The 27119-nt window shown below is 46.9% G+C and overlaps 1 protein-coding gene across 1 annotated transcript in view; it reads left to right on the top strand.

Moving 5' to 3' along the window:
• The window catches only part of LOC126536616 (anoctamin-7-like), a 97514-nt gene that overhangs the window by 57581 nt on the left and 12814 nt on the right, over positions 1–27119 (top strand). Inside the window, exons 14-17 of the mRNA XM_055074110.2 lie at positions 39–190; positions 1534–1696; positions 9699–9828; positions 19204–19340. Of these exons, the coding sequence (XP_054930085.1) occupies positions 39–190; positions 1534–1696; positions 9699–9828; positions 19204–19340 (582 nt within the window). The remainder of the gene's footprint in view (positions 1–38; positions 191–1533; positions 1697–9698; positions 9829–19203; positions 19341–27119) is intronic.

The raw sequence follows: 27119 nt of genomic DNA, 5'->3' as shown, positions 1-27119 counted from the left end.
CCGCCTCCATTTTTTACGACCACTCCGCTCTCACTCAGGGTCGGTCGGGGCTGTTCGGACTGGGCGACCAGTTCAAAGACCGGTGCGGCCACCCGGGCAGGGACACGTGCATGTCCCTGCTGTCCCTGCAATTGCTCATCCTGATGATCGTCAAGCCCTTCCCCAAGTTCTGCTACGACGTCATCTGGCCGTAAGACCCGAAGTGTGCTGCTCCGCGCAGATACGCTCACCCGTGTACTGCTTTGTGCGCGCCACTGCACAGCATCCGACGCACGCGCGCGCCCGGTCAGTGTCTGGGCGCGGTTGCCATCAGCGGGTCTTCTAGGCATTGATGTGGGAAAAGAAAAAAAGAAAAAAAGGCGTGGCGGGAAATATGCCAGGAAATAGGTTCAGCAGGCAACGTGCCAGGAAAAAGTCAAAGTTCGCTTTCAAGAGTAGCCCCTGGCTGAACTTCTACATCGAAGTAAAGTTATTCCAGAGCAAAGAATATGCTGAGTGAAGCTTATACTTGATCCATTTTACGTTGTCAGGCTCTAAGCAACGCGTCACGATGAATAGTTGCTTGAAAACTAATTTCGTGTTCCCTTTCATACTGCTAGCGAGTGTTACCTGCGTACAAGGTGCCCTTGCGACCCTTTGTTGAAACGACTAGAGGTAAATCGTCCTTTTTTATTTATAAACGAAATTACGGGAGCATGGAAGCAAAGTTCTCATCGATAGTTATTTCCTCGCTATTCCGTAGTCCCAGCTAAGGGAGCAAGGTGATTGGAACAGGCGTCAGCAGTGAGGTAAGTTGCGCTACTTATCTGACAGCGGATTGTAGGAGACCCAAGCACGAAAAATATATTTAACATAATGATAAAAATTATGCATACCCAACGCATATGTTTGAAGCTACGTGAAACAAAGCTTTAGTGCCGCATTTATTGTCGAGGTGATAGGTAATAGAAGGTGATAGAAGAAGAGAATGAATAAAATGTAGATAAAATTTCGCATACTAATGCAGAACTGCGTGAAATCTGACTTCCTATCACAGCGCAAGAAACGAAATGAAAAATCGTTTGAAGTGCCCAAGTGCAGTTTCATTCCACGATACTTTCAAGTTTTGCCAAATCATATGGTAACTTTTATAGTAAAGCGGGACCTCTGTCGTATGACGTCGAATCAACTTGCAGCAGCATGTGAGGACAAAATTCATGCAAGTACAATGGGGTCTACTGTTAAAACAAACACTTGGGTGCAGCTCATGTTCGAATTTTGCTCTCCCGCAAGGGCACAATCGCCTGTATTTGCAGCAGATAACTTGCGATCGGTATATAGTGCTGACTTCTTTCGACGCGCCTGTGCCGAGCACCGATATTGCTTCCGCAGCCACTTGCACATGGGGCACCAGCAAAGTACGAACCGCACTGAGCGCGGAGACTCAAGATGTGTTTCAATAAGTGCTTACAAGCAACTGCGCGGATCATCGCAACAAGCGCACCACACAAGTGCAAATGTTTGGTGACACACTGGCGGCCGGCGCCTGTGCAGGCTGATGAAGAAGGTGCTCCGCAAGTGGGGCATCATGTACAGGGTGGCGGACGAGAAGGTCTCCGACCAGCACTTCCTGCTGCGCGAGCTGTACAAGCAAGACGATCCCGAGTTCCGCAGGGATGAGTTCGCCGAGAAGATCATCCAGTACGGATACCTGATGGTGAGCGCCCACTTACCTTCCGGTTCACAGCGTCGCAGGTCCCATTCACAAAACTTTCTTGTTTCTTTCGTAAGAATCGCTTCACTTGCCGGCGCCTCTGCTATATTCTTGACTGGCACGGTTGGCCGGCACCATTTCTCACGAAGCGATGTTGCGAAAACGGCTTTTGATATTCTGACAATCTGTGCAGGATATGTGATATCCATATATGGTAGTCAACACTAGAAGAGGAAAAAGGGAGCAGCCGCAGTCATGAGTCAACGCTAAACGTTCTTTTTCTTCTTCTTTATATTACAGTAAAAAAAAAAAAAAGACGTCTTCGCCAAGCAGCGGATACCCCTGGAAAAGTTTAGATTGTTCTACACACGCTGAGTGGAGACTCTAGCTTTTACGCTCTGCGCTTTGTGGGGAAGGAAAGTGTTGCTAATTTGTGAGAAGTCTCTAGAGAATGTGTAGAGTTCAACAATCGGTGAGCTAGTATAGTAGAGTGTGGAATGCTAAATTGTCGGCCTTTCTCTCATTGGAAAACAGGGTGCTCGTGTATCCTAACAAGGATGACAGCCTTCACCAAGATATATAGGACACTATTAAACTGGGCAAGTTGATACCGGTTCACAAAAAGTCAGCGCCTTGTTCCTGTCGTTCTCATGTCCTTCTCCGTCCCTGTTTGATTGTACTGTTGTAAATTATGAAGACATGTGCTTTTGTCGAAACTCTAGCACCGGTGTCAGGGTCCTCACTCGTCGTCCTCCATCACCGATAGATGTACTTCCGCGGAGTGTAAGACCGGTGTGCAAGAACACTCTGCTATCGAAACTTCAGCTCACGTGGTCAAAGTTATTTCTAGCGACCCGCTGCGGCGTTTTAGTAGAAATAACGCAGAGCACAATATAAGAGAACTGGTGTTTGCTAAGAGCTGTACTGTACGCAGGAAAATCCATGCCAGCATCAATTCTGGGGAAAACATTACGTGAGCTGTGTGTTGTGTGCTGGGAACTCTAAAGACTTGCTTGAAATAAAAAGAGATGGGACCAGTGCGTGAGTATAGAGCCGCGCGTGAAGAGCTTCGTTTCACAAGATTCCCGCAGGATATTCGTAGCCATGATCGAAGAGTACTGGGGTCTAAAAGCTGCTAAGGGAAAATACTGTGACATACTTTGAGTTAAAATATCGGCGTATCTTTAACAACGCATGCAAACAGGAAAAATATAGCATTTAAGGGCACACGTTTATGGAAACGAAACTTAATTTTAGCGCGCACTTCATCCGGGCATCGTCATTACGTTGCACGCGCTGTAAGACAGGCCGCCCAGTGTTCACGAGGCCTTGACCATTACCCCCAATATCCCGGCCTCACTCGAGAGCCCGATTTAGTTCGATTGGAAACACTGATTGGGGTCCGCGTCCAGGTGTGTTGGCATTAGCGGCGGCTCCTCTCTCTCGCACGACACGGGGCGCATTCGTGAGGCAGAGGGTCCGGAAGTCGGGACCAATCAATGAGCGGCCATGAATCGTCATGGCGACAGCAGTGACCAACTTGCCCATCGACCACCCGAGCGCTTCTGTCCAAGCAGTGGACGACGCCCCCCGAATTTCGCGCCGCGTCGACCACCACCTGCTAGTAAGGTTCGGCGCAGCATGGGCGGAGACCGTCACGGGTTTACTTTCCTCTTCGCTGCCATCCTGGCAAAGTTCAGCGTAGAAAAACTGACTCGGTGCGCAAATAACTAATGGCTCGCACTGCATTCGTTCGACAACGAGTGATAGGGTCGATCAACTTTTAATCAACTGTTTTTTGACGTAATAGTTCTGCGGAAACCCGCAAGGTGGAGGGAAGTAATTAATAAGGGGAAATGAGACGTCCACCCAAACGTAGCTAAGTGCTACAAAGGAAACCTACGCGGGTTCCTCGAAAGAAAAGCCTCGCAGATGAAGAAAAATTTGTCCTAATCCGGGACTCGAACCCGGGGCCACTGCCTTTCCGGGCCAGCCGCTCTACCATCTGAGCTAACCAGGCGGCTAGCAGAAGGCAGGGTGAAGTTGAATTTGTCAACAACTCGAAGCAAAGACAAGAGTTTGAAGTAATAGTTCTGCGGAAACCCGCAAGGTGGAGAGAAGTGATTGATAAGGGGAAATGAGATGTCCCCCCAAACGTAGCTAAGTGCTACAAAGGAAACCCATACAGGTTCCTCGAAAGAAAAGCCTCGCAGTTGAAGAAAAATTTTTCTTCAACTGCGAGGCTTTTCTGTCGAGGAACCCGTATGGGTTTCCTTTGTAGCACTTAGCTACGTTCGGGTGGACGTCTCATTTCCCCTTATTAATAACTTTTTTTTTTTACTACCACGTGCCAGTACGTGGTAAAAAGTTGATCAATCATAAATGTTAGCTATGAAGGCAGCAAATCGGGCTAGTTTGTTGGGATTCATGCTTTGAGAAAAAGTAACAACGCTAACAAGGGACGAAAGTGTGCCTCTCTTGTTAACGCTGTTACCCGTCTTTAAGAACGACATGATGTTTGGGATTCAAATCCAACTGCGCAATTGGTGCGTGGGACACGTGCATAGAGATAAAGACGACAAAGGCGTGTTCTTTGCATCCTTGAGTCATCATTTTTTGTGTTAATCACTTTGACTTTAAGTTGATTTCACTGATTCTCCATAGTAAATGAGGCGCACTTGACCGGCGCCTCATCGAGACCTTACCAGAGCGTAGCCACCGTCCTTCGCCAGCTTCAGACGGACTCTTTTCTCAGTCCACATAGACTGACGATTATCACTAATGGGGAATTTACCCCCACATGTCAAAATTGAAACATGAACGAATTGGCAACACAAGACCACATCCTCTGGGGATGTAGGTGTTCACCTCCCCCCAAAACGCTCTTGCCAGCCCCCTCGAAACTTACCTGGGAGGCCTTACTTAGGACTGCCGCCGAGCTCGGGGAACAACCAAAAATCGTCACTTGGCCCTAGGGAGTCAGCCCCTACACAGAGACCACCCTGAGACTCCTCCATGATTTTCAACAAAGATGTTGTAACCACCACGAGGAGCTTGCGGAACGCTCCCGCTCAATGCTGCGTCGATTCTCTAATAGTATTCTACGCGAACTTTGTATTCGCCCTGCCTTCAATTAATCAATCCTTAGCATATAATTAGACCGATATGGATTGCCGCAAATGCTTCTGGTATATTTTAATATTTGCTACTCTCGAGATCTCAAACCCCCTTTCCGTATCTCTTCCCCGCGCGCTCTTGACGACCATTCAAAGTTGGTGAAATGAGAGTGACGCGCCACGTATACGCTATACTTAAGAACCCGATTTTCCATGACTTAACTGCTTACTTCCATAAAGTAGAGAATGAAAAAGTTAAGTCTTACGTTTCCGACAGGTCCGTAAAGTAGTCTACATGAAAGGGAGACGTCAAAACATGGTAAAACACAAATGAACATTCAGAGGCACTTTTGTTGTTTTGATCTAAATTTTAATTTCTTTTTCTTTCATGGCTGAGATTATGACACCATGATGTCGGCGGTCATTTTTGGTATTTTACCAGAATCTTAAACGCAAAAGGCCAATGTGTCAGACATGCTACTAATGGAGCTACTGTGCTCGTCGTTGACATGAAGTATTTCGAGCGAGGCGAGACTCTCTCTAAGATTTACGGACGTAAACCGCCACAAAAAGCCTTGAATCATGTGCACAAATTAAGGAACGCTGTAAAAATAAGGAACTTATTCGAAATGAATTTTAATAATAAATGGCGTAGCGAAAAAATGGCCTTAGCTCTGTAGTCATAAGAATAACACTCACGATGACAATCATGACATAATGACAAAGTCATTATGAAAATAATGACAGAAAACAATCGTCGCCCGTTCTTCAACCGTCTTGCGTCTTTTCGCGCTTCCAAAGTCATGAGTGAAAAATCAGGATACTTCAGCGCCAGTTGACGGGCGGGTTGAATAGACATATTAAAGCAGCATTGCTTGAAGGACAACGCACACGAAAAAGCAAAAGGAACGGCACCAGCGCTGATGTTTATGGCATATACCACAAGGTGTTGTCTTCGGAGGTGCTTGCGTATTTTGGGCGTGTTAACCCATCACTCGGACATGGGAGTAGAATCCTGAGCTCTGTGTGGAAGTGCACCTCTTCCATGACCATATGCAGCTTCTCCCAGAATCAAAGGACTTACAGTGGCTGCAATTATACTGATGCGTCAGCAGATAGAGAGGAAGCAAGAATATATAGGAAAGGCAGCGAGACCAACCAGATGAGTCTGATTTGCTGCTCTACATTTCATCATCATCATAATCATCATCATCATCATCATCATCATCATCATCATCATCAGCCTCGTTACGCCCACTGCAGGGCAAAGGCCTCTCCTATACTCCTCCAACAACCCCGGTCATGTACTAATTGTGGCCATGTCGTCCCTGCAAACTTCTTAATCTCATCCGCCCACCTAACTTTCTGCCGCCCCCTGCTACGCTTCCCTTCCCTTGATATCCAGTCCCTAACACTTAATGACCATCGGTTATCTTCCCTCATTACATGTCCTGCCCATGCCCATTTATTTTTCTTGATTTCAACTAAGATGTCATTAACTCGCGTTTGTTCCCTCACCCAATCTGCTCTTTTCTTATCCCTTAACGTTACAACCATCATTCTTCATTCCATAACTCGTTGCGTCGTCCTCAATTTAAGTAGAACCCTTTTCGTAAGCCTCCAGGTTTCTGCCCCGTAGGTGATTACTGGTAAGACACAGCTATTATACACTTTTCTCTAGAGGGATAATGGCAACCTGCTGTTCATGATCTGAGAATGCCTGCCAAACGCACTCCAGCCCATTCTTATTCTTCTGATTATTTCAGTCTCATGATCCGGATCCGCGGTCACTACCTGCCCTAAGTAGATGTATTCCCTTACCACTTCCAATGCCTCGCTACCTATTGTAAACTGCTGTTCTCTTCCGAGACTGTTAAACATTACTTTAGTTTTCTGCAGATTAATTTTTAGAACCACTCTTCTGCTTTGCTTCTCCAGGTCAGTGAGCATGCATTGCAATTGGTCCCCTGAGTTACTAAGCAAGGCAATATCATCAGCGAACCGCAAGTTACTAAGGTATTCTCCATTAACTTTTATCCCCAATTCTTCCCAATCCAGGTCTCTGAATACCTCCTGTAAACACGCTGTGAATAGCATTGGAGAGATCGTATCTCCCTGCCTGACGCCTTTCTTTATTGTGATTTTGTTGCTTTCTTTATGGAGGACTACGGTGGCTGTGGAGCCGCTATATATATCTTTCAGTATTTTTACATACGGCTCGTCTACACCCTGATTCCGTAATGCCTCCATGACTGCTAAGGTTTCGACAGAATCAAACGCTTTCTCTTAATCAATGAAAGCTATATATAAGGGTTGGTAATATTCCGCACATTTCTCTATCACTTGATTGATAGTGTGATGATAGTGTGATAGTGCATATGGTCTATTGTTGAGTAGCCTTTACAGAATCCTGCCTGGTTTTTTGCTTGACAGAAGTCTAAGGTGTTCCTGATTCTATTTGCGATTACATTAGTAAATAGTTTGTAGGCAACTCTACACTTGGAATGAGTGAAAAGGGGAATAGTAAGAGTAAAATGAGAAGGCAACGAGCACTAGGTACACGCAGGAGGGTGCGCAGATCGACTGTTATAAAGATTACCTCAGCCACTTCACAAGGCGCACTGTAGTGTGCGAATAACTTTGTACACATCGCCTTTTCCGCGCAAGCATCAGCACCTAGCTATGAAACACGAAACTATGAAAGCCTTCGGCAACAGTGCGCGCACCGCGGGTGACATATGTCCGTATCCCTGACGAAGTGTTTCGTGTCAGCTGCGAGTCTCAGCCTACAAAGTCCTCTTATGAGCTTCTCGCGCTTGTTCTCCGTTTTACGACTTGATCCCGAGTCTGAGGCCGAGCGCTGCCCATAAGGAGTCGACGTTATATTGCGCTGTGAGTTGTATGTGAGTTGTAAGGGAAACATTTCCCTTAGAGACACTGTAGCATACATTTTGCTGGCAGGAGGAAATTCCTTGTCGGCTGCTATAGCAAGAAAATGGAAACTGAGTTTGTCCTCCGCTCTAAGGATTCTTTCTATACGGTTTGAGCCTTAGACTTTGAATTGTTAACGTTATTGTCCAGTTGTTCCGCTGGACAAGGATAACAAAGGCGCAAAAGAGCCACGTAGAAAGTTTCCCGTTGTTAAGCTGTCTCCGTCGTTTGATGCTCTGTCCAGAACTATTTTACGCCGTTCTAACACGTGAAGTCAACTGTCTCACACACATAACTGTTTGGAAGAATTTTGACAAAAGCTCTCGCGAAGTTTTTCGAGCAACTTAAACACTTTACACACAAACGATCCTTTTCATATGAAACGGTCGGAAGTCTTTATCTTACCATTTTTGCATGTTTCTTTCTTGAAAAAATTGACGTGCTAAAGTATTTAATAATTTTCATTCAATGTAAAAGATGTTTATTGTTCCATCCCTTATAATGAACTGCCAGTAAGTATGGCCAGTATAATTTGTGCGCTAACATCTCTTTCTATCATGTCAAAAAAAGAAAACTTGTGGAGATTATGGTTTGAAAACTTTTTCGCGGTGGGCACTGGTGGTTACTTTCTTTATTAGTTGTGAAGAAAAACTCAGGAACGGTGACTAAATTAAATGATTGACTAAAATGCACAGATATCATCTGTACCTGAAAAGCGTGGACACAGAATGGAGGAAGAGTTCAAGAAAGTTGGCAGTAGAGTGCAGGGAAATTGAAAGTGTAAATAGGCAACCCGGGGTCGTCAAAAAAAAAAAAATTGAGGGAAACATTTGGGGGAAATAAGCCCTGTATGCGCAAAATGCCACGTGGCTGGGCGCTCCAGGCACTTTACGTTTATTTGCGGGCTTGTTTCACGCTCGGAAAAACACCTTTATTTAGCACGTATTGAGCAACAGAAAGCTGTATCAGGAGCTTTTCATGTTGCTTTACAATTTTCTCTTTGACACTTGGCATCTAATTGTAACATTCGAGTTTAAATAATCACGACTAATTATCTAATTAGACGGAATGACAAAAATAATCTGAGTATCTCCAAGCGACGGTAAACAACATTGCCTTGGTTCTGTTCAGTTACGTAGCATTTGCATACTTTTAAAGTTTGGCTCAAGTTACGTGGGACACCCTGTATAGCTATGGTAAATGATGCACTTCAATGATGCAAAACTGTTGCTTGTGCAACCTCTCGTATTTTGAAATTGAAATTGTGCGATTTAACGTCCTGAAACTGCACATTGGGTTATGAGGGATGCCGTAGGAGAGGACTCCGCATTAATTTTGGAGTTATTCAACCTGTACCCAAAGTACGGTGCACGAGCGCTTTTGCGTTTTGTTCCCGTTGGAATGCGGCCACTGTAGCTAAGAATCGAACCAGCAGCGTGTTCAGCAGCGCAACGGCGTAGCCATTGAGCCACAATGGCGGGTGTATTGCGAAAGTACGTTGAAAATAACAATATGATTTTATACTCTGCCATAACTTTATACTCTACTCAGACACTTTTGGAATTTTCCTCAGTATTTAGTGTCTGATCCTCATACATTCTTTGAGTACGTTATACGTGTCTGGAATAGATGTTCTCAACCATGATGATTCCTCAAGCCATCTCCTCGAATGTTCGTTGTGGCCAGTCGCACAAAGCATCTAAAGAAGACGTCATGGTCATAGTGACGTCAACGCACGGTGAAACACAGAGGTACGATCTGCCTCCGGAGAAAAATCACGGGCAGGAGACTAAACATGCCCGAAGAACCTTTAACGACTGAGAAGCAACTGTCTAATGCTCATATGTCCTTCCACTACGCTTTTTTTTATTCTTTATTTCGCTATATGTCTCTGACAATGCCCTATGTACAACACCGCGGATGTCAACTCTTGGTATTCGTTTTTGCTTACGTGGCAGCTGTTCGCAGCTTCGTTCCCGCTGGCCCCACTCCTGGCGCTGCTGTACAACATGTTCGATCTTCGGATAGACGGCAACCGGCTTCTCTGGCTCAACCGAAGGCCCGTGCCCTTCAGAGACGACGACATTGGTAAGTTGGCGTCCACGTCACGTGCGGGGCTGTGCTTGCCTTAGCACATCCACGCGGGTGCAGACTTCATTACTGGTGCTTCACATGAGTGCACTTTTACGCCTTGCTTCTTGTGAAAACGGGATGCTTCGTGTATAGGGTAGCAAACCAGGCGGAACGTGGTTAACCTAAAATTCATTGGGCTCAGATTAACTTCCCAGCCCTCTTTTCCTTTTCTCTCTCTTATCAACTGTTTTTGATTGAAAGAACAATTTTGCAATTGGTTTATCCACATATTTCTTGTTTCAGTTACCTCTTTTATTATACTTTTACAGACAGACAGACAGACAGACAGACAGACAGACAGACAGACAGACAGACAGACAGACAGACAGACAGACAGACAGACAGACAGACAGACAGACAGACAGACAGACAGACAGATAGATAGATAGATAGATAGATAGATAGATAGATAGATAGATAGATAGATAGATAGATAGATAGATAGATAGATAGATAGATAGATAGATAGATAGATAGATAGATAGATAGATAGATAGATAGATAGATAGATAGATAGATAGACAGACAGACAGACAGACAGACAGACAGACAGACAGACAGACAGACAGACAGACAGACAGACAGACAGACAGACAGACAGACAGACAGACAGACAGACAGACAGACAGATAGATAGATAGATAGATAGATAGATAGATAGAAGGATAGATAGATAGATAGATAGATAGATAGATAGATAGATAGATAGATAGATAGATAGATAGATAGATAGATAGATAGATAGATAGATAGATAGATAGATAGATAGATAGATAGATAGATAGATAGGGGGTGATCGGAAGAAAGACAAGGCGATTTACCAAGGTCGCGCATAGTTGGCTACCTTACACTTGGCGTAGGAGAAATGGGATAGAAAGGATACTGGACAGTAGGACCGCTTGTAACTGTCAGTTAACATTACTCCGCGCGTGTTCACAATTACTACTCCTCTCTTCCCTTTAGTCTGCAGTAATGTACGAAGCTTAACTATTTCGTAGAAGATCAAAGGTAATAGCAGCAAAAAAGATGCGAAAGAGCTAGTCGAACGACACGGACACCTGCGGCGACTGCTTTGCTTTGTCCAGTTTTTTGCGCTGCTATTGCAATATTGATTATCTACTGCGAAAACTCTTCTCACAATGGTCTATAGACTGCGGAACAGCAGTCAGCGTCGTGCTCTCCGCCCGGTCTTATTGACTGGTTTCCAGGCTCGCGTATTGGCTGCTGCATACACTCAATTAGGATATCGGAAAGTGGCACGGCCTGAATTTTGGCTAACCATCCTTTCTTCAGTCTATCTCTGTTTAAAAATATTAATTCTACACAGGCCTAGTGTTAACCTTGAAACCATCTGCGCCTGTCGTGGGAGGTATGCGTTCGTATTGTAGTTAATGTATAGCAAAAAATCTGCGCCGGGCCACCCTTCTCTCGCATAACACGTCTCTATATCACGGTCCAGATGTTTATCTAATGCCTTTCAATCAAATCAAATCAAAAGAACGTTTATTATTTACAAAGGTGGTACATATTGGGTTGAATATGCAGAAGCAGGTCCTATAGCTTAAGATTGCAAGGGGCCCTCCTGTTTTGAGGTGCATGAAGAGAAGTGAGTAAGCAACATTGATTATGCATTAGCAACGACTAGTAAGCACAACTATTAAACATAATTCCCATACAACAAAACAGTACTAGTAAACATGAGAATCGTGAAGTTAACCTTCTATTAGAAACATGATTAGCTTTATTTTTCTTAAATGTAACGAACGATACACATTGTTTTAAATCGTTAGGCCGGTTATTCCAGAATGCTACAGCTGCAAATTGGGCCGTGTGTTTCCCAAAGTTACTGCGTACGTTTGGTAGCAGAAGGTTGTTATTCGAAGCAACCCTGGTGTTATTCGAATTGTAAAGACATACCTTGTCAAATACATTAATTGGAGTGAGAGAGAGAGAGAAGAATACAGGAAGGCAGGGGTGTTAACCAGTCAATAGTCTGGTTGGCTACCCTACACTGGGGGATGGGAAAAGGGGAAAAGAAAGAAGGGAGAGAGAAGGTGTAAATTGGAGTGAGGTTGCTTATAGTCCTGAATACTGTGATGCTTAGGTGATATTTAACCATAAGTTAACGGAAGGATCTTATATTCCCATAGGAGTGCAAGGGCGTTGGCGCGGAAAGGACGGAAGGTAATTAACCGGATGGCTTGGTTCTGTAAATGCTGTAATGGAAGTAAATGTGTGGGATACGTGTTACGCCAGGATAATACACAGTAAGTAAAATGGCTGTGAATGAAGGCGCAGTATAATGATAGCAAAGTATGACCGCTAAAGTATCGTTAAGCGTTTATTAGGATTCTTATCCCATAGGCCATTTTTGTTTTAGGTGCAAAATGTGCTTAGACTATTTTAATTTTGAGTCTAAAATAACGCCTCAGAAGGAACACTGCTTAACAGCATATAATTTAAGTGATTGAAACATAATTGCTGGAGAATAGGTTGAAGTTTTACAGGTAGAGCTGGAGATCATAAATGTAGTTTTAGATGGGTTAATCTTACCACTGTCTTCGTAATACGTTTCCCAACAATTGCTTCTCCTTCCTGCAGTTCGATTAAATAATTTTAAGAATTCTAGTGCAGGGGCTTGATGCGTAAAATTGTAATTTCTTACTTATCTTAGTAAATTAAAAATAAACACGCCGCACAGGGAATGCCAAATGAGAAAGCTTCTGTATACTTGACAGTATACGAGGTGACAGTAGCAAAGAAAGAGGGAGAGAGAGACTCCATGATAATCTATGGACAGACAATGTTAAACATAGAACGTCGATTAGAAGGAACCCCGAATCCGTTAGGCCGCATAAATTTAGCAGCGCATAAAAGTAAGATAGAGAAACTGTGCCCATGTCTTTACTTGGCCGCGATTGCGCAATAGGTAGCCACCACCCATGTAGCACAGTGCAGCACATGGAGCAACTACGTCCTTCCGCAGATACTGGTCTGTCCTGGACAACTACAACATGGGAAATGCACGCAGGAAGAAGCCCTCGTAAAAAATACTAATAAAAACAGATCGGTAAAGATGCACAACATGACTTAATCTGTCGTCATGGTAACGGCATTTCGGTGGCTTGCGTGCCCGGCTAGATCTCGTCTATGCGCCGTAACGACCTCTGGAGCGCTACTGAGACAAAGCCGGCGGCACCGATAAGAAAGGTATCGATTTGGCGCGTCTCCCCACGGAAAGTCATTGTTTGCCTCGTGAAGCAGTCTCCCCATGCGGACTAGCGCGTCTCCAGCTGCATGAGCAAATACGCGCGGTGCGTGGTGCGCGCGTGTACATTTCTTTCATGGTCACGGCAGGACTGCGATCTATTGTGAAAGACCGAAGCAGGCCGTTCATGCTAGGAAATGCTCGCGACCGGCAGGCGTGCCGTCTGGCTTGAGTTCTCAGATCAAGACACGTCGCTCCTATGAAAATCTCAGAAGACAAGAACGAGGAAGTCGTTAACGACTTCCGCGTTTTTGGGAAAAGAAGAGTTTTCATGTGGACCGCAAGGAACACGCGCTTCGCACCCCCTCTCCCCTCCCTTGTTTCTTTCCTTAAAAGGTGATCAAGGTCGCGGTAGAAAACACAGTTGCTTAGCTACTGCGTATTTCAAAAGACACCAGATATCTAACTAGAACAATAATTTTCACAGTACTTAGTACGTTCAATTCTCTACGGCGAAACATTGATGGCTACAAACTGCGCTATCCAAGTATGTGCGTTGATCAAGCTACCAGCAAAGTTCTAACGAACAGCAAAAGGCAAAAAGCCATACATAATACAGAATTGCCAAATAGACGTGACTAGAAATCAAATTACAGTGACATTTGAATTCATGAACGCGAGCTACGCGCAAGCGCATGGGTGCTATTCCCTTTTTGTGTATTGCTCGTAAAATGTATTAAAATGCTGTGATTGTGTGTAAATGTGGCAAATTTTTAAGGCTAATTTTTATTTTGTATGTTAATTATCAGTTTTTTTTTAATTTTTGTAAATATTAAAGTGCAATTGGGACAGGTGGTAAGACACTGTAAGGAATGTATATACTTTATTATTTCAAGAAATTTGCTAACGCACTATTCACACTATTCGCTTTCCCCTTCTTCTCCTTTTTCCTCTTCTTTTTTACAGTCTTTGATTTGTAAAGTGTCAGTCTGTAGGTCACCGAACATTCTGTGCTTAAAATCGGATATCTTGTCGGGGCTGGAAGTTAACCAAAGATCGGCAGGCCGGTTGGCTTTGGGAGCCCACAACAAAACCACAAATGAGGTGGTGCAGGGTGACATGGGTTGGGCATCGTTTGAAGTCAGAGAAGCGCAGAGCAAAATTAGTTTTGAAGAAAGACTTGTAGACATGGATCAAAATAAATGGGGGCTAAAGTGCACAAGTATCTGTACCTGAAAGGCATGGACACAAAATGGAGGAAGAGGTCAAGAAAGTTGGAAACTAAGTACAGGATAATTGAAACTGTAAGTAGACAGCCAGGAGTCATCAGAAAGAAAGTGAGACAAACCGAGACAGTGGATTGGTTGCAAAGAATGGAAACAAGAAAGACCATGGAGATTTACAAGATTATGAAGAAAGAAATTAGAAGGGCAAATCTGTAAGATAACACGAAGGGAAGTGCCTTGCTGTTTGAGGCTCAAGCTGGTTGTTTAAGGACAAAAACATAATACCGGAGCAAATGCTCGCAACTATATGACGCATGCGTCATATAGTTGCAGCAAAAATCCGGAGACCATTCAGCGCATCCTAATGGAATGCGAAGGGATTCACCAAGTGAGAACCGTAGGTAACGTACACCTTCCAGAAGCGCTCGAGTTTAAGGTGGACGGAAACATAAAGCGGTCATCAGTCGAAATAAGCAAGAGGCGTTTTGACTATAGGTGGAAAAAAAGCAGGGAAGAGCAGGGAATACGACCGGATCAGTTACAGGAATGCGTGACGGTACCAAGTAGATAGAGAAGTCTTGAGGAGGAAGAGAAAAACGATTAAAGAGATATGTACAAAAGTGCTAGAATAAAAAGCATGAATAGCATACCTGAGTAACCCAAGCAACCTAGGTGGCTGTTTGTCACCGCCCGTATCAACGGGGATGCCAATAAATCATCATCATCATCATCTCAGCGCGTTCCGTACTTTCCTCGGCGCGTGATTCTCTTCTCCATGCACCTCCAGGCGCCTTCCTCCTCCGGCGCTCGCTTCCCTCGCGGCGACACACGTAGTCTCGCCGATTTCACAGACGGGGCATGTACGCGCGCGCGTAGAAATTGCGTTACGCCCCAAAGGCGAAGCATTGACACATATAGCAAGGTTGAGTGTTGCGGCGACTTGCCGGCGACACGTGAGGCGACTGCTACTGCGCAGCAGAAACATCGCTCTGGAAGCTGTTAGGCGTCTCACAACGGTGGCGTGAGGAGCCTTCACGCACACTCACACACGCTCAAGCGATGGGAGTAGGCGTGCGTAAGAAGGCTGGCGTAGAGCTACTCTACATAACTTTAATCTGGCTTGATCAGGAGTGCCGCGACCGGCGTCGCACCTCAATGGTGCACGAAACCAGACGGGAGAAAAATAAGTTTGGAGCACGCTTAAACTTCGCCTTTAAGAGTGGAACGCGATAGTATTCGACGATACCTGACTGGGCTTCACCAAAGTTTCTTTTTCTTGGTGGCTTTGGCTTCACACGCCCTCCCTTCTACCCCGGCAACAGCAACTTATGAACCGTAATGTTTACCGGGAAACGCTGGCAGCGAACGCTATGGACGAAGGCCGATCCTGGAAGTTGTACACAACCACGCCGAAGAAATTGCATCATTTTCAGGTTTCTGTTATTGTTTCGCACTATTAATATTTCAGTCTGAGATGATTTAACATAAAATGCATGCGCTGTTGGTGTTTTGTTTCATGACGTTTGTTTTTGGGCAGGTATTATCAAAATTCCGAGAAATTGTCAAGAATGAGAAGAAAGGGGCCGAGGGCGCGATTTTAACGCGACAGCGTTAAGGAGCTCGTGTCGCAGAAAAGCCGGTGTCGTCGGCGTCGGCGGCGTTGGCCGAGAGGGATAAATCCCGGGAGGCACTTCATGAATAAAAAACAAGTTGCAAGATGTGCTGGGTGGGAATCAAACCAGGGTCTCCGGAGTGTGAGACGGAGATGCTACCACTCAGCCACGAGTTCAATGCTTCAAAGCGGTACAAAAGCGCCTCTAGTGAATGCGATGTTGCCTTAGAAACGTGCCGTAGAAAGTTATACTGCGGTGTATATCGGTATTTATGAGCATGTAACTTACAGAAGTCGCAGTTACATGAGTAACGAAGTACGTTTCCGCTACATTTCTTCTGCGCTTTGCGCACACGCAGAGCCATCTTGCGGCAAACACAGAAGACCCCCTCCTCGCAATGTGCGGCGCTGCCCCGACACGTGGCGCGCCACTTGCCCGCTTTTCCCCTTCGGGCCGTGTGGGGACCGGTGCGAGGATGCCCCACTACCCTTGCGTTTAATAAGTTTTCTCGCTCTCTCCCCTTCCAACTTCACTCGTCACTCGCACCCTTGCGTTTTGGCGACGTGGCTCCTCTTTCCGCTCACAGCGCGATTCCTAGTGCAGCGTCCGATGCGGGACGCCTTTGACCTGATGCTGCGCCGTAGCGCGTCTGGTGCGAAAGCGTCCCCTGCGATGTGTGCCGAGCTGCTTCCGAGGAGTCATGCGTCTGCGTGGTGCTCCCAAGCGAGATAGAGGACGATACCATCGAGGCGTCAGCCCGGCTTTCCGTGCTGATCACGACGTTTGGCTCGCGTAGATAATTTCTCCCTCCGAGACACCGAGTTCTTTGGTTCGTTCCGCTTGCTCAGGCGCACGTTTCGTTGCCGCGCCGAACGCTGCGTTGCTCGGCGCTCACCGCGTGATTGGTGGGTGCAAAGTCCGATGCAGGGCGCCTCATAAGTGATCGCTGCGCCATAGCGCGATGTCTTACACCCCTTGGCGGGTCGGCGGGAACGCTATCGCCTTCCACTCTTGAAGGCGAAGCTTAAGCGTCCTCCAATTTTTTTATTAATCATATAAGCAGCCAACAAACAATGACACGAAGGGCAACATAGGGTAAATTACTTGTACTTGCCAATTGAATTAATGAAATGAAAAATTAATGGAAATGAAAGTGGATGAAGAAAGAACGTGCGCAGCTTGCACTAGTGGTGCAAGGCAGGAGTCAACAGCGGAGCTTGTGATCACCCAGCTTTTACGTGACTTGCCTAAGTTGCTTGTAGGTTTTGCGAGGTTATGCTAGGTTTTGCTAAGTTGTTGTCCCGGCGGGCTTTACGCTGGAAGTTTTCGAGCAGTCGCAGGCCGGGATCACTTTCTCGGTGACGTAGAGCGTTCAGGCGCTGACTCTCGCGTTCCCTGGGCTGGAACTCGGGATCCTCGACTCGGCGTCGCCCCTTCTCAGCCGCCGCTTCGGCGCGGTGTTCCGGATCAGCTCGGCGGCGATGCATCGCTTCTCTCTTGGCAGTACGGCGCTCTTCTTGGTAAGCCGCTTATTCTTCAGGCGTCTGGACTTCCTTCGGTGTTCCCATGGCAGCAGCACGTACGCACGGAGTAAAGGAGGCAAGAGGTCTGTCACCATGCCGGCTGTTCCGAGCGTTGTTCTCGCCTGTGACGTCACGACTCCGCCCTATGCGCATGGGCTGCGAGGAGGTTACGTGACTCGGTGCTCTCGCAGGTGGTTTCTAGGCAACGCGAGACGGAGCATAGCTGGGCTGAGTTTTCTGGTAACGCTCCACGGCGGAACTAAAAGCTTAATTTAAAAAAATTAATTACGGGGTTTTACGTGCCAAAACCACTTTCTGATTATGAGGCACGCCGTAGTGGAGGACTCCGGAAATTTCGACCACCTGGGGTTCTTTAACGTGCACCTAAATCTAAGTACACGGGTGTTTTCGCATTTCGCCCCCATCGAAATGCGGCCGCCGTGGCCGGGATCCGATCCCGCGACCTCGTGCTCAGCAGCCTAACAGCATAGCCACTGAGCAACCACGGCGGGTAACTAAAAGCTTAAACAGCTCCGCTGTTGAAAACAACTTGCTGCAGATGGGGAACGATCCCACGTCTTCGCATTACGCGTGCGGTGCTCTGCCAATTGAGCTACCGCGGCGCCGTTTTCCCATCTACTTTCTTGGGTATTTATGTTTTTACTGCTAGAATCTTGGGAGTGTTAGCCAGCGCCAACACTCACAGACCTTGGCGGCGGATGTGGAGCATCCTTTCTGCCACAGGCGTCACGAGAACGTGATTTTCCACATCCGCCGCCAAGATCTGCGAGTGTTGGCGCTGGCTAACACTCCCAAGGTTCTAGCATCAAAAAATAAATGCCCAAGAAAGTAGACGGGAAAACGGCGCCGCGGTAGCTCAATTGGTAGAGCATCGCACGCGTAATGCGAAGACGTGGGATCGTTTCCCACATGCGCTAAGTTGCTTTTATTGCGAAAGCAATACTGCTCGCACTTTCGGCTCATCGGTGGTCGTGGCGCCTCCTTACACAGCTGCGCGTCACGTGACCCTGTGACGTCACGCCAGACCGAGAGACGGGGCCCCAGCTCGCGGCATCGATGGTGGAGGTGAAGCCTTGCGCGCTGCTGCTGCGGCGCTACCGAGAGAGGGCGCTCGCTGGTGTGACGTCACGCTAGGAGGATAAATGGGGCTACAGCTCGTCTCCTCGCAGTGGTCGGCGCGCTGCCTTGCGCTATATCGGATGATGTATAGCCATAAGTTTAACAAAGGGCAACCATGTCCACACCATCAGCCGAACCAAGGCGCAGCCAAGGGTATTGCTTTCGCAATCTTCCAGGCTTAACCAAGCTAAGCCTTCAGCCAATTTTTTCATCCACCTTAACTTTGATTAATTTATCATTTCTTTAATTCAACTAGTAAGTGCAAGTAATTTGTCCTATGTTGCCCTTGGTGTCATTGTTTGTTGGCTTCTTACGATATGATTGGTCAAGAATATAAGACAAAGTATAAGTAACTTTAGTGATAACATGGTGTGGCAATATAACCCGCATATACCACATGTCATATAGCAAGGTGTGGCATACACATGTACCTAAATATATACGGGAATTTTCGCTCACGGGGACGCCGTCGCCCGACGCCGACTCCGACACCGGATTTTCTGCGACACGGGGCCCTTAACGCTATCGCGTTATAGCATCGTGGCAAAAATTACGCATATGAACTGCTTCTCGGAATTTTAGGATATACTTGAATGCAATTTAATCTCACGCACGCGCAGGTATGTGGTTCCATCTGTTCGGCTTCATCAATGTGTGCGGCGTCGTCAGCAACGCGTTCCTCATAGCATTCACCTCCACCTTCGGAAGGAACCTCAAGAGCGACTACAGGCGGTTCATCTTCGTCATCGCATTCGAGGTCAGTGGTGAAAGGACAAAGACTTCAATAGGGGATACCACTTGCTTCCGAAAAATCGTTACGCAGTAGGACTTGAACCGAAAGGCCCGTGTAGTTCACTTGTCTACTACTCGTTTTTGGTGTGTTAGGGGCTTGTATTGCGCTGTGATATAGCTTATAATGATAATTTTTAAAAATTGTATGGTTTTACGTCCCGAAACTGCACAGTGGATTATGAGCGACGCCGTATTGAAAGGCTTGTTTTTTTTTTTTCTTTAAACGCGCGACTAAATCTTTGTACACGAGTCTCGAAGTCTTACTCGCCGAGCTGAGCAAGGAGTGACTTCCATCGGTCAGGAGAACGCGGAGGAGGATATCTGGAGAGAAAAAGACAGATTAACGAGATTTAGCGATATTACCGAATTGTATCAAAATCGGAGGCGCATAATACTACCGCCTCACACTAAACCGAACAGAGCTGAGTTTGTTGCTTGGAGGCAATTACCTATACGAGTCCCGTGCAATTAAAGACTTTCTACCCCCAGATATACGAGAACAATATATGCTAGCTATGCAAGTCTGCTAGAGCCAACACATGTTGTGGGGACGTAAAATATATCAAAATGAAATGGCAATCTCCCCGGAAAATCTGCGGGTGCGGGGGTCGGCCGCGGTGCTCAGCTGAGAACTCCGAGATCAACTTTGGGCTGTCCAGCGAGCCATCGAGTCTGTACGGGAGCAACAGAGCTCCCAGTGCCCATCTAACGGCGCGGGCTTCCCAATCACCCGATTCCGAATAAAATTATCTCACTCACTTGCTGCGGGATGTGTTATAGAGTTCGACGATCAAATTGGTGCAGGTTATTATTTTTTTTTTCGCACAGTTTCTACGTTAGCATGTTGGCTGTAGAACGGAGTCATGTGGAAATCAAGGAAGCCGCATGCCACCGACGTCCAGCGCGATGAGAGACCTATTGAAGCAGCAGCTACAACCAAGGCCGGCAGGCGTGCGCGGCAGCTAAGCCCAGTGGGGGTGGCAGAGAGAGATACCGACCACGCGCCGGCTTCCGAAAGAGAGATGGTGGCACCCGCACGCGCACGTCACGCGGCTGCCTCGCTAACGACAACACGTCTCGCACGGCGGCGTCGGGTCACCGTATTTGCTCCGTCGAGGCGCACTGCTGACGTGGCGTCGCGGCGATGCCCTTTCCCTTCATCCAACACCTGGCGCGCCATCGCGCCAGCTGGTGTTCTGATTCGCCCGCTTTGCTCCGTCGAGGCGTCTCGTGACGTGGCGTTGCAGCCAGTGGGAATTTAGGTGCGGTTTCGCTGCTACAGACGCCGGCTTTTTCGCTCAAATGGCCATTTGATTTTTTAGCTCAATGGGCCGCATGAAATATATTTTCACTGTTTTTAATATACACCAATGTGGTCACCTTCAAAATACTCCCCATTAGATACAGTCACTGGTTCCATCTCTTCTTCCATTGCTGGAAGCACCCTTGCAAGTCCTCTTCTGTTCAGTGCTTCAGCAGCGGTGTCACTTCCCTTTGAATTGGCGTTACATCCCCGAAATGTGATTCCTGGAGCACATGTTTGAATTTGGGGAACACAAAAAAAGTGGCAGGGGGCTGAATCCCGTGATTAGGAAGGGTGTTCCAGCACAGTGACGGAATGCCGCGCAAAAACTCACGCACTATTAATGCAGTTTTAATAGTGGTCGCACGCGGCGCACACGATCTTTCAGACGCTTCAAAACCTCCAAGTAGAAAGCTGCATTGTCAGTTTGACCTTCAGGTACATATAGGCGGACCTCAACCACTTGGTAGGCATCCGTCTGACGAAAAGTATTAACCAACGCCGAAGGCAGTGCAGTCTAACACAGCTTCTCAAAGGGATAGTTGTCACGAGGAAAGAATGCGAGAAAATGCCACGTGACATGCGCCAGACCTGTCAAAGAGCGAATTTGGTACGAAAGAAGCATGCGCTCGATCGTGGACTATAATGGTTCGGGCACTGGGCGGCGGTTCTGAAAGCTAGAGGTGCGATTTCACCATCGGTCACGCATTAAGGGGGCGGCGGCCCTCTCGGATCCGCGGAAGTAGCGAGGAACCAAGACCTCGAGGAGCACAATGCACGAGACTGACGTAGTGGCCGCGTCGCGGTAAAAGCTTGTCCTCCCTGCGTGGAGGGAGCCTAACCGACTCTGCAGGCATTTTCACTAAAGTTGTTCTCTCTCTCTCTCTCTTTCTTTATATCGTTATAGGCGGACTTCACCGACTTTGCAGGTGTCCAACGGAAAACTCGAGTTGTGTTCATCTGAGCGTGCGCGAGCGGGGGCTTCACAGTGTACACGAAACCGCAAGTTGTGAGAGATAGGAGGCATAGAAACGTCACTTCACTCAATTAGACCGTGCAAGTAAGTCTCTGGTGACGTACGCGCGCACAGCTGTCGAGATGTCGCAATAACCACCGTTCTAGGTATGTCCTTGCAGTTAGTTGTGCTAAATAGCTCATTTGGCCCTGACTCATCTTTCTTTTTCGACTTCTTGCTCTGCGTCTTCTTTTCGCTGTCGTATTCGTAAGTCCAAATTTCATCTGCGATCCTTTGAAAGAATTCGTCGCAGTCGTCTAAAGTTTTCCAAGCAATGCAGCATGTGTGGTCGTGCAATTTCAGAGCGCAGTTCTTAGGCTCGTTCCTGCGGCGAGCGTCGGTGTCACCTGTAACCGAGCGCACGAGCACAGCGAAAGATTAGAGCAAATGAAGAAAAGCGGCGTGAGCGAAGAAGCGCAAGGAGAAAAGCGGAGAGTAGGGTGCAGCGGAACCACGAGGCGGAAAGTGGAGGAGAGGATGACGAAGTGCTGAAGAGGAGAGGGGAGTGCCGGCGGCCGCCAAGCATGCGGCCAGTGCAGAACGAAAGCGCTGGCACCCGCAGTGGTTGCTCAGTGGCTATCGTGCTGGGCTGCTGAGCGCGAGGTCGCGGGATCGAATCGCGGCTACGGCGGCCGCATTTCGATGGGGGCGAAAACACCCGTGTACTGCACGTTAAAGATCCCCAGGTGGTCCAAATTTGCGGAGTCCCCCACTGCAGCGTGCCTCATAATCAGATCGTGGTTTCGGCACGTAAAACCCGATAATTTATTTTTATTTTATTTTTTTAATGCTGGCGTGGGCTTCGGATCCACTGCCCATGAGCTACTTCACCTGCAGCGCCGCCGTCGCTTCCCGTGTTTACGCTTTCTTTCTGAACAACGACCGACCTAACCGGTGGAAAGGCTTCGTCTGCCGCTGTAAGCAAGCTGCCACATACCGACCAGAGGCTCAGCACCGCCGCTGAGAACAAGATGCCGAGAGCACCTTGTCCTTCAAAATCAAATTATTTGCCCCAATATCTCGCGAATTCAGAACACCTTAACAGCTGCGCTCAAAATTAGCTTCAGGGACTATAGTAATCGTCGATGAAATTGATTTTATAGAGCGCAGCTCTTAGGCGCCCATTGCTGCGTTGAGCGTCGGCGTGCCTAGGCGTACCTCGGCGTTGTACCTCGGCGTAACCGAGCGCACGAGCATAGCTAAAGACAGAAGCGAGCGCGCGTAGCTGAAAGCATTCGAGGACTTGCTGCGAGGCCTCGAATCAGGCTGCATTGATGCTTCTAGGTAGCATGTGTGGGTTTATTAATCAGCTGCCTTCACCCAAAAAGAAAACGTACACGTGACGCCTGCGACCAAAAAAAAAAAAAGAACCTTCCATATTTGCCTTCAAAGCCGCAAGGTGTAGCGCTGGCTAACACTCCCAGGGTTAGTTCTATTAGATAAGCATAAATACCCCAGAAAGTGGACGGGAAATCGGCGCTGCGTTAGCTCAATTAGTAAGATAATCGCACGCGTAATGCGAAGACGTGGGTTCGTGCCACACCTGCAGCCAGTTGACTTTTTTCATCCACTTTCATTTATATTAATTTATCATTTTTTAATTCAATTATAAGTACATTTAATTTCACCTATGTTTTCCATGGTGTCGTTGCTTTTTTGCTTCTTATGATATATCTAACAAAAATCGGGCCCTCGGTTTCATTTCTTCTCGTTCAATAATCCAAGAAGTTATTAGGGAGGCCGTGCACGGTATACCGTCATTTACGACTTTTTTGTTAATGGTCACTGAAAAGCGACGCTAAATCAGCTAAAGCTCTTATTCTTTCTGAACTACATTTTCCTTTATTTGATGCACACGTGTACAAATGTTTGTAACTGAAAAAAAAATGAAGGCCAAACTTACTTTTCTTGAATTCCGCACCGAATCCTCAGTGTCGGTGCGTCAGTGTGACGTCAACACTGACATGTATATGCGCCGAACCAGCGCCGAACCAGGAAGTGATTGGAACTGGTAGCGCCAACATCGTAACAGGCTACAGGTTTACTTTTTTTGCGGGAAAACGAACCTGTGCCTATTCATTTATTCATGGCGTAAATCGGCATCAGCACGCGCAATATCGCGTGGAGTGACGTATTTATGCGCCGAACCAGGGTTCTCCCGGAAAGTGATTGTAAATTGCTGCACCTACGTTGTAACAGGCTATAGGCTTACCTTTATTGCGCGAAAGCCAACGTGCGCATATTCGTTTATAGATGGCATAAATAGGCATCAGCACGTGCAAGAACACGTGGAGTGACGTATTTATGCGCCGAACCTGGGTTCTCCCGGAAAGTGATTGTAAATTGCTGCACCTACGTTGTAACAGGCTATAGGCTTACCTTTCTTGCGCGAAAGCCAACGTGCGCATATTCGTTTATAGATGGCATAAATAGGCATCAGCACGTGCAATAACACGTGGAGTGACCTATATGCACCGTACCAGGGTTCTCCCGGAAAGTGATTGTAAATCGCTGCGCCGATTTTGTAACAGGCTATAGGCTTACCTTTATTGCGCGAAAGCCAACGTGCGCATATTTGTTTATAGATGGCATAAATAGGAATCAGCACGCGCAATAACACGTGGAGTGACGTATTTATGCGCCGAACCAGGGTTCTCCCGGAAAGTGATTGTAAATTGCTGCACCTACGTTGTAACAGGCTATAGGCTTACCTTTATTGCGCGAAACCCATCGTGCGCATATTCGTTTATAGATGGCATAAATAGGAATCAGCACGCGCAATAACGCGTGGAGTGACCTATATGCACCGTACCAGGGTTCTCCCGGAAAGTGATTGTAAATCGCTGCGCCGATCTTGTAACAGGCTATAGGCTTACCCTTATTGCGCGTAAGCCAACGTGCCCATATTCATTTATAGATGGCATAAATAGGCATCAGCACGTGCAATAACACGTGGAGTGACCTATATGCACCGTACCAGGGTTCTCCCGGAAAGTGATTGTAAATTGGTGCGCCGATGTTGTAACAGGCTATAGGCTTACCTTTATTGCGCGAAAGCCAACGTGCGCATATTTGTTTATAGATGGCATAAATAGGAATCAGCACGCGCAATAATGCGTGGAGTGACGTATTTATGCGCCGAACCAGGGTTCTCCCGGAAAGTGATTGTAAATTGCTGCGCCGATGTTGTAACAGGCTATAGGCTTACCTTTATTGCGCGAAAGCCAACGAGCGCATATTTGTTTATAGATGGCATAAATAGGAATCAGCACGCGCAATAACACGTGGAGTGACGTATTTATGCGCCGAACCAGGGTTCTCCCGGAAAGTGATTGTAAATTGCTGCGCCGATGTTGTAACAGCCTATAGGCTTGCCTTTATTGCGCGTAAGCCAACGTGCGCATATTCGTTTATAGATGGCATAAATAGGCATCAGCACGTGCAATAACACGTGGAGTGACGTATTTATGCGCCGAACCAGGGTTCTCCCGGAAAGTGATTGTAAATTGCTGCACCTACGTTGTAACAGGCTATAGGCTTACCTTTATTGCGCGAAAGCCAACGTGCGCATATTCGTTTATAGATGGCATAAATAGGCATCAGCACGTGCAAGAACACGTGGAGTGACGTATTTATGCGCCGAACCTGGGTTCTCCCGGAAAGTGATTGTAAATTGCTGCACCTACGTTGTAACAGGCTATAGGCTTACCTTTATTGCGCGAAAGCCAACGTGCGCATATTCGTTTATAGATGGCATAAATAGGCATCAGCACGTGCAATAACACGTGGAGTGACCTATATGCACCGTACCAGGGTTCTCCCGGAAAGTGATTGTAAATCGCTGCGCCGATTTTGTAACAGGCTATAGGCTTACCTTCATTGCGCGAAAGCCAACGTGCGCATATTTGTTTATAGATGGCATAAATAGGAATCAGCACGCGCAATAACACGTGGAGTGACGTATTTATGCGCCGAACCAGGGTTCTCCCGGAAAGTGATTGTAAATTGCTGCACCTACGTTGTAACAGGCTATAGGCTTACCTTTATTGCGCGAAACCCATCGTGCGCATATTCGTTTATAGATGGCATAAATAGGAATCAGCACGCGCAATAACGCGTGGAGTGACCTATATGCACCGTACCAGGGTTCTCCCGGAAAGTGATTGTAAATCGCTGCGCCGATCTTGTAACAGGCTATAGGCTTACCTTTATTGCGCGTAAGCCAACGTGCCCATATTCATTTATAGATGGCATAAATAGGCATCAGCACGTGCAATAACACGTGGAGTGACCTATATGCACCGTACCAGGGTTCTCCCGGAAAGTGATTGTAAATTGGTGCGCCGATGTTGTAACAGGCTATAGGCTTACCTTTATTGCGCGAAAGCCAACGTGCGCATATTTGTTTATAGATGGCATAAATAGGAATCAGCACGCGCAATAATGCGTGGAGTGACGTATTTATGCGCCGAACCAGGGTTCTCCCGGAAAGTGATTGTAAATTGCTGCGCCGATGTTGTAACAGGCTATAGGCTTACCTTTATTGCGCGAAAGCCAACGTGCGCATATTTGTTTATAGATGGCATAAATAGGAATCAGCACGCGCAATAACACGTGGAGTGACGTATTTATGCGCCGAACCAGGGTTCTCCCGGAAAGTGATTGTAAATTGCTGCGCCGATGTTGTAACAGCCTATAGGCTTGCCTTTATTGCGCGTAAGCCAACGTGCGCATATTCGTTTATAGATGGCATAAATAGGCATCAGCACGTGCAATAACACGTGGAGTGACCTATATGCACCGTACCAGGGTTCTCCCGGAAAGTGATTGTAAATCGCTGCGCCGATGTTGTAACAGGCTATAGGCTTACCTTTATTGCGCGAAAGCCAACGTGCGCATATTTGTTTATAGATGGCATAAATAGGAATCAGCACGCGCAATAACACGTGGAGTGACGTATTTATGCGCCGAACCAGGGTTCTCCCGGAAAGTGATTGTAAATTGCTGCACCTACGTTGTAACAGGCTATAGGCTTACCTTTATTGCGCGAAAGCCAACGTGCGCATATTCGTTTATAGATGGCATAAATAGGAATCAGCACGCGCAATAATGCGTGGAGTGACGTATTTATGCGCCGAACCAGGGTTCTCCCGGAAAGTGATTGTAAATTGCTGCGCCGATGTTGTAACAGCCTATAGGCTTACCTTTATTGCGCGTAAGCCAACGTGCCCATATTCATTTATAGATGGCATAAATAGGCATCAGCACGTGCAATAACACGTGGAGTGACCTATATGCACCGTACCAGGGTTCTCCCGGAAAGTGATTGTAAATCGCTGCGCCGATTTTGTAACAGGCTATAGGCTTACCTTTATTGCGCGAAAGCCAACGTGCGCATATTCGTTTATAGATGGCATAAATAGGCA

This window comes from Dermacentor andersoni, chromosome 4, assembly GCF_023375885.2.
Source record: "Dermacentor andersoni chromosome 4, qqDerAnde1_hic_scaffold, whole genome shotgun sequence".
NCBI classification, from domain to species: Eukaryota; Metazoa; Arthropoda; class Arachnida; order Ixodida; family Ixodidae; genus Dermacentor; species Dermacentor andersoni.
This window is presented reverse-complemented; position numbering and strand designations above follow the sequence as displayed.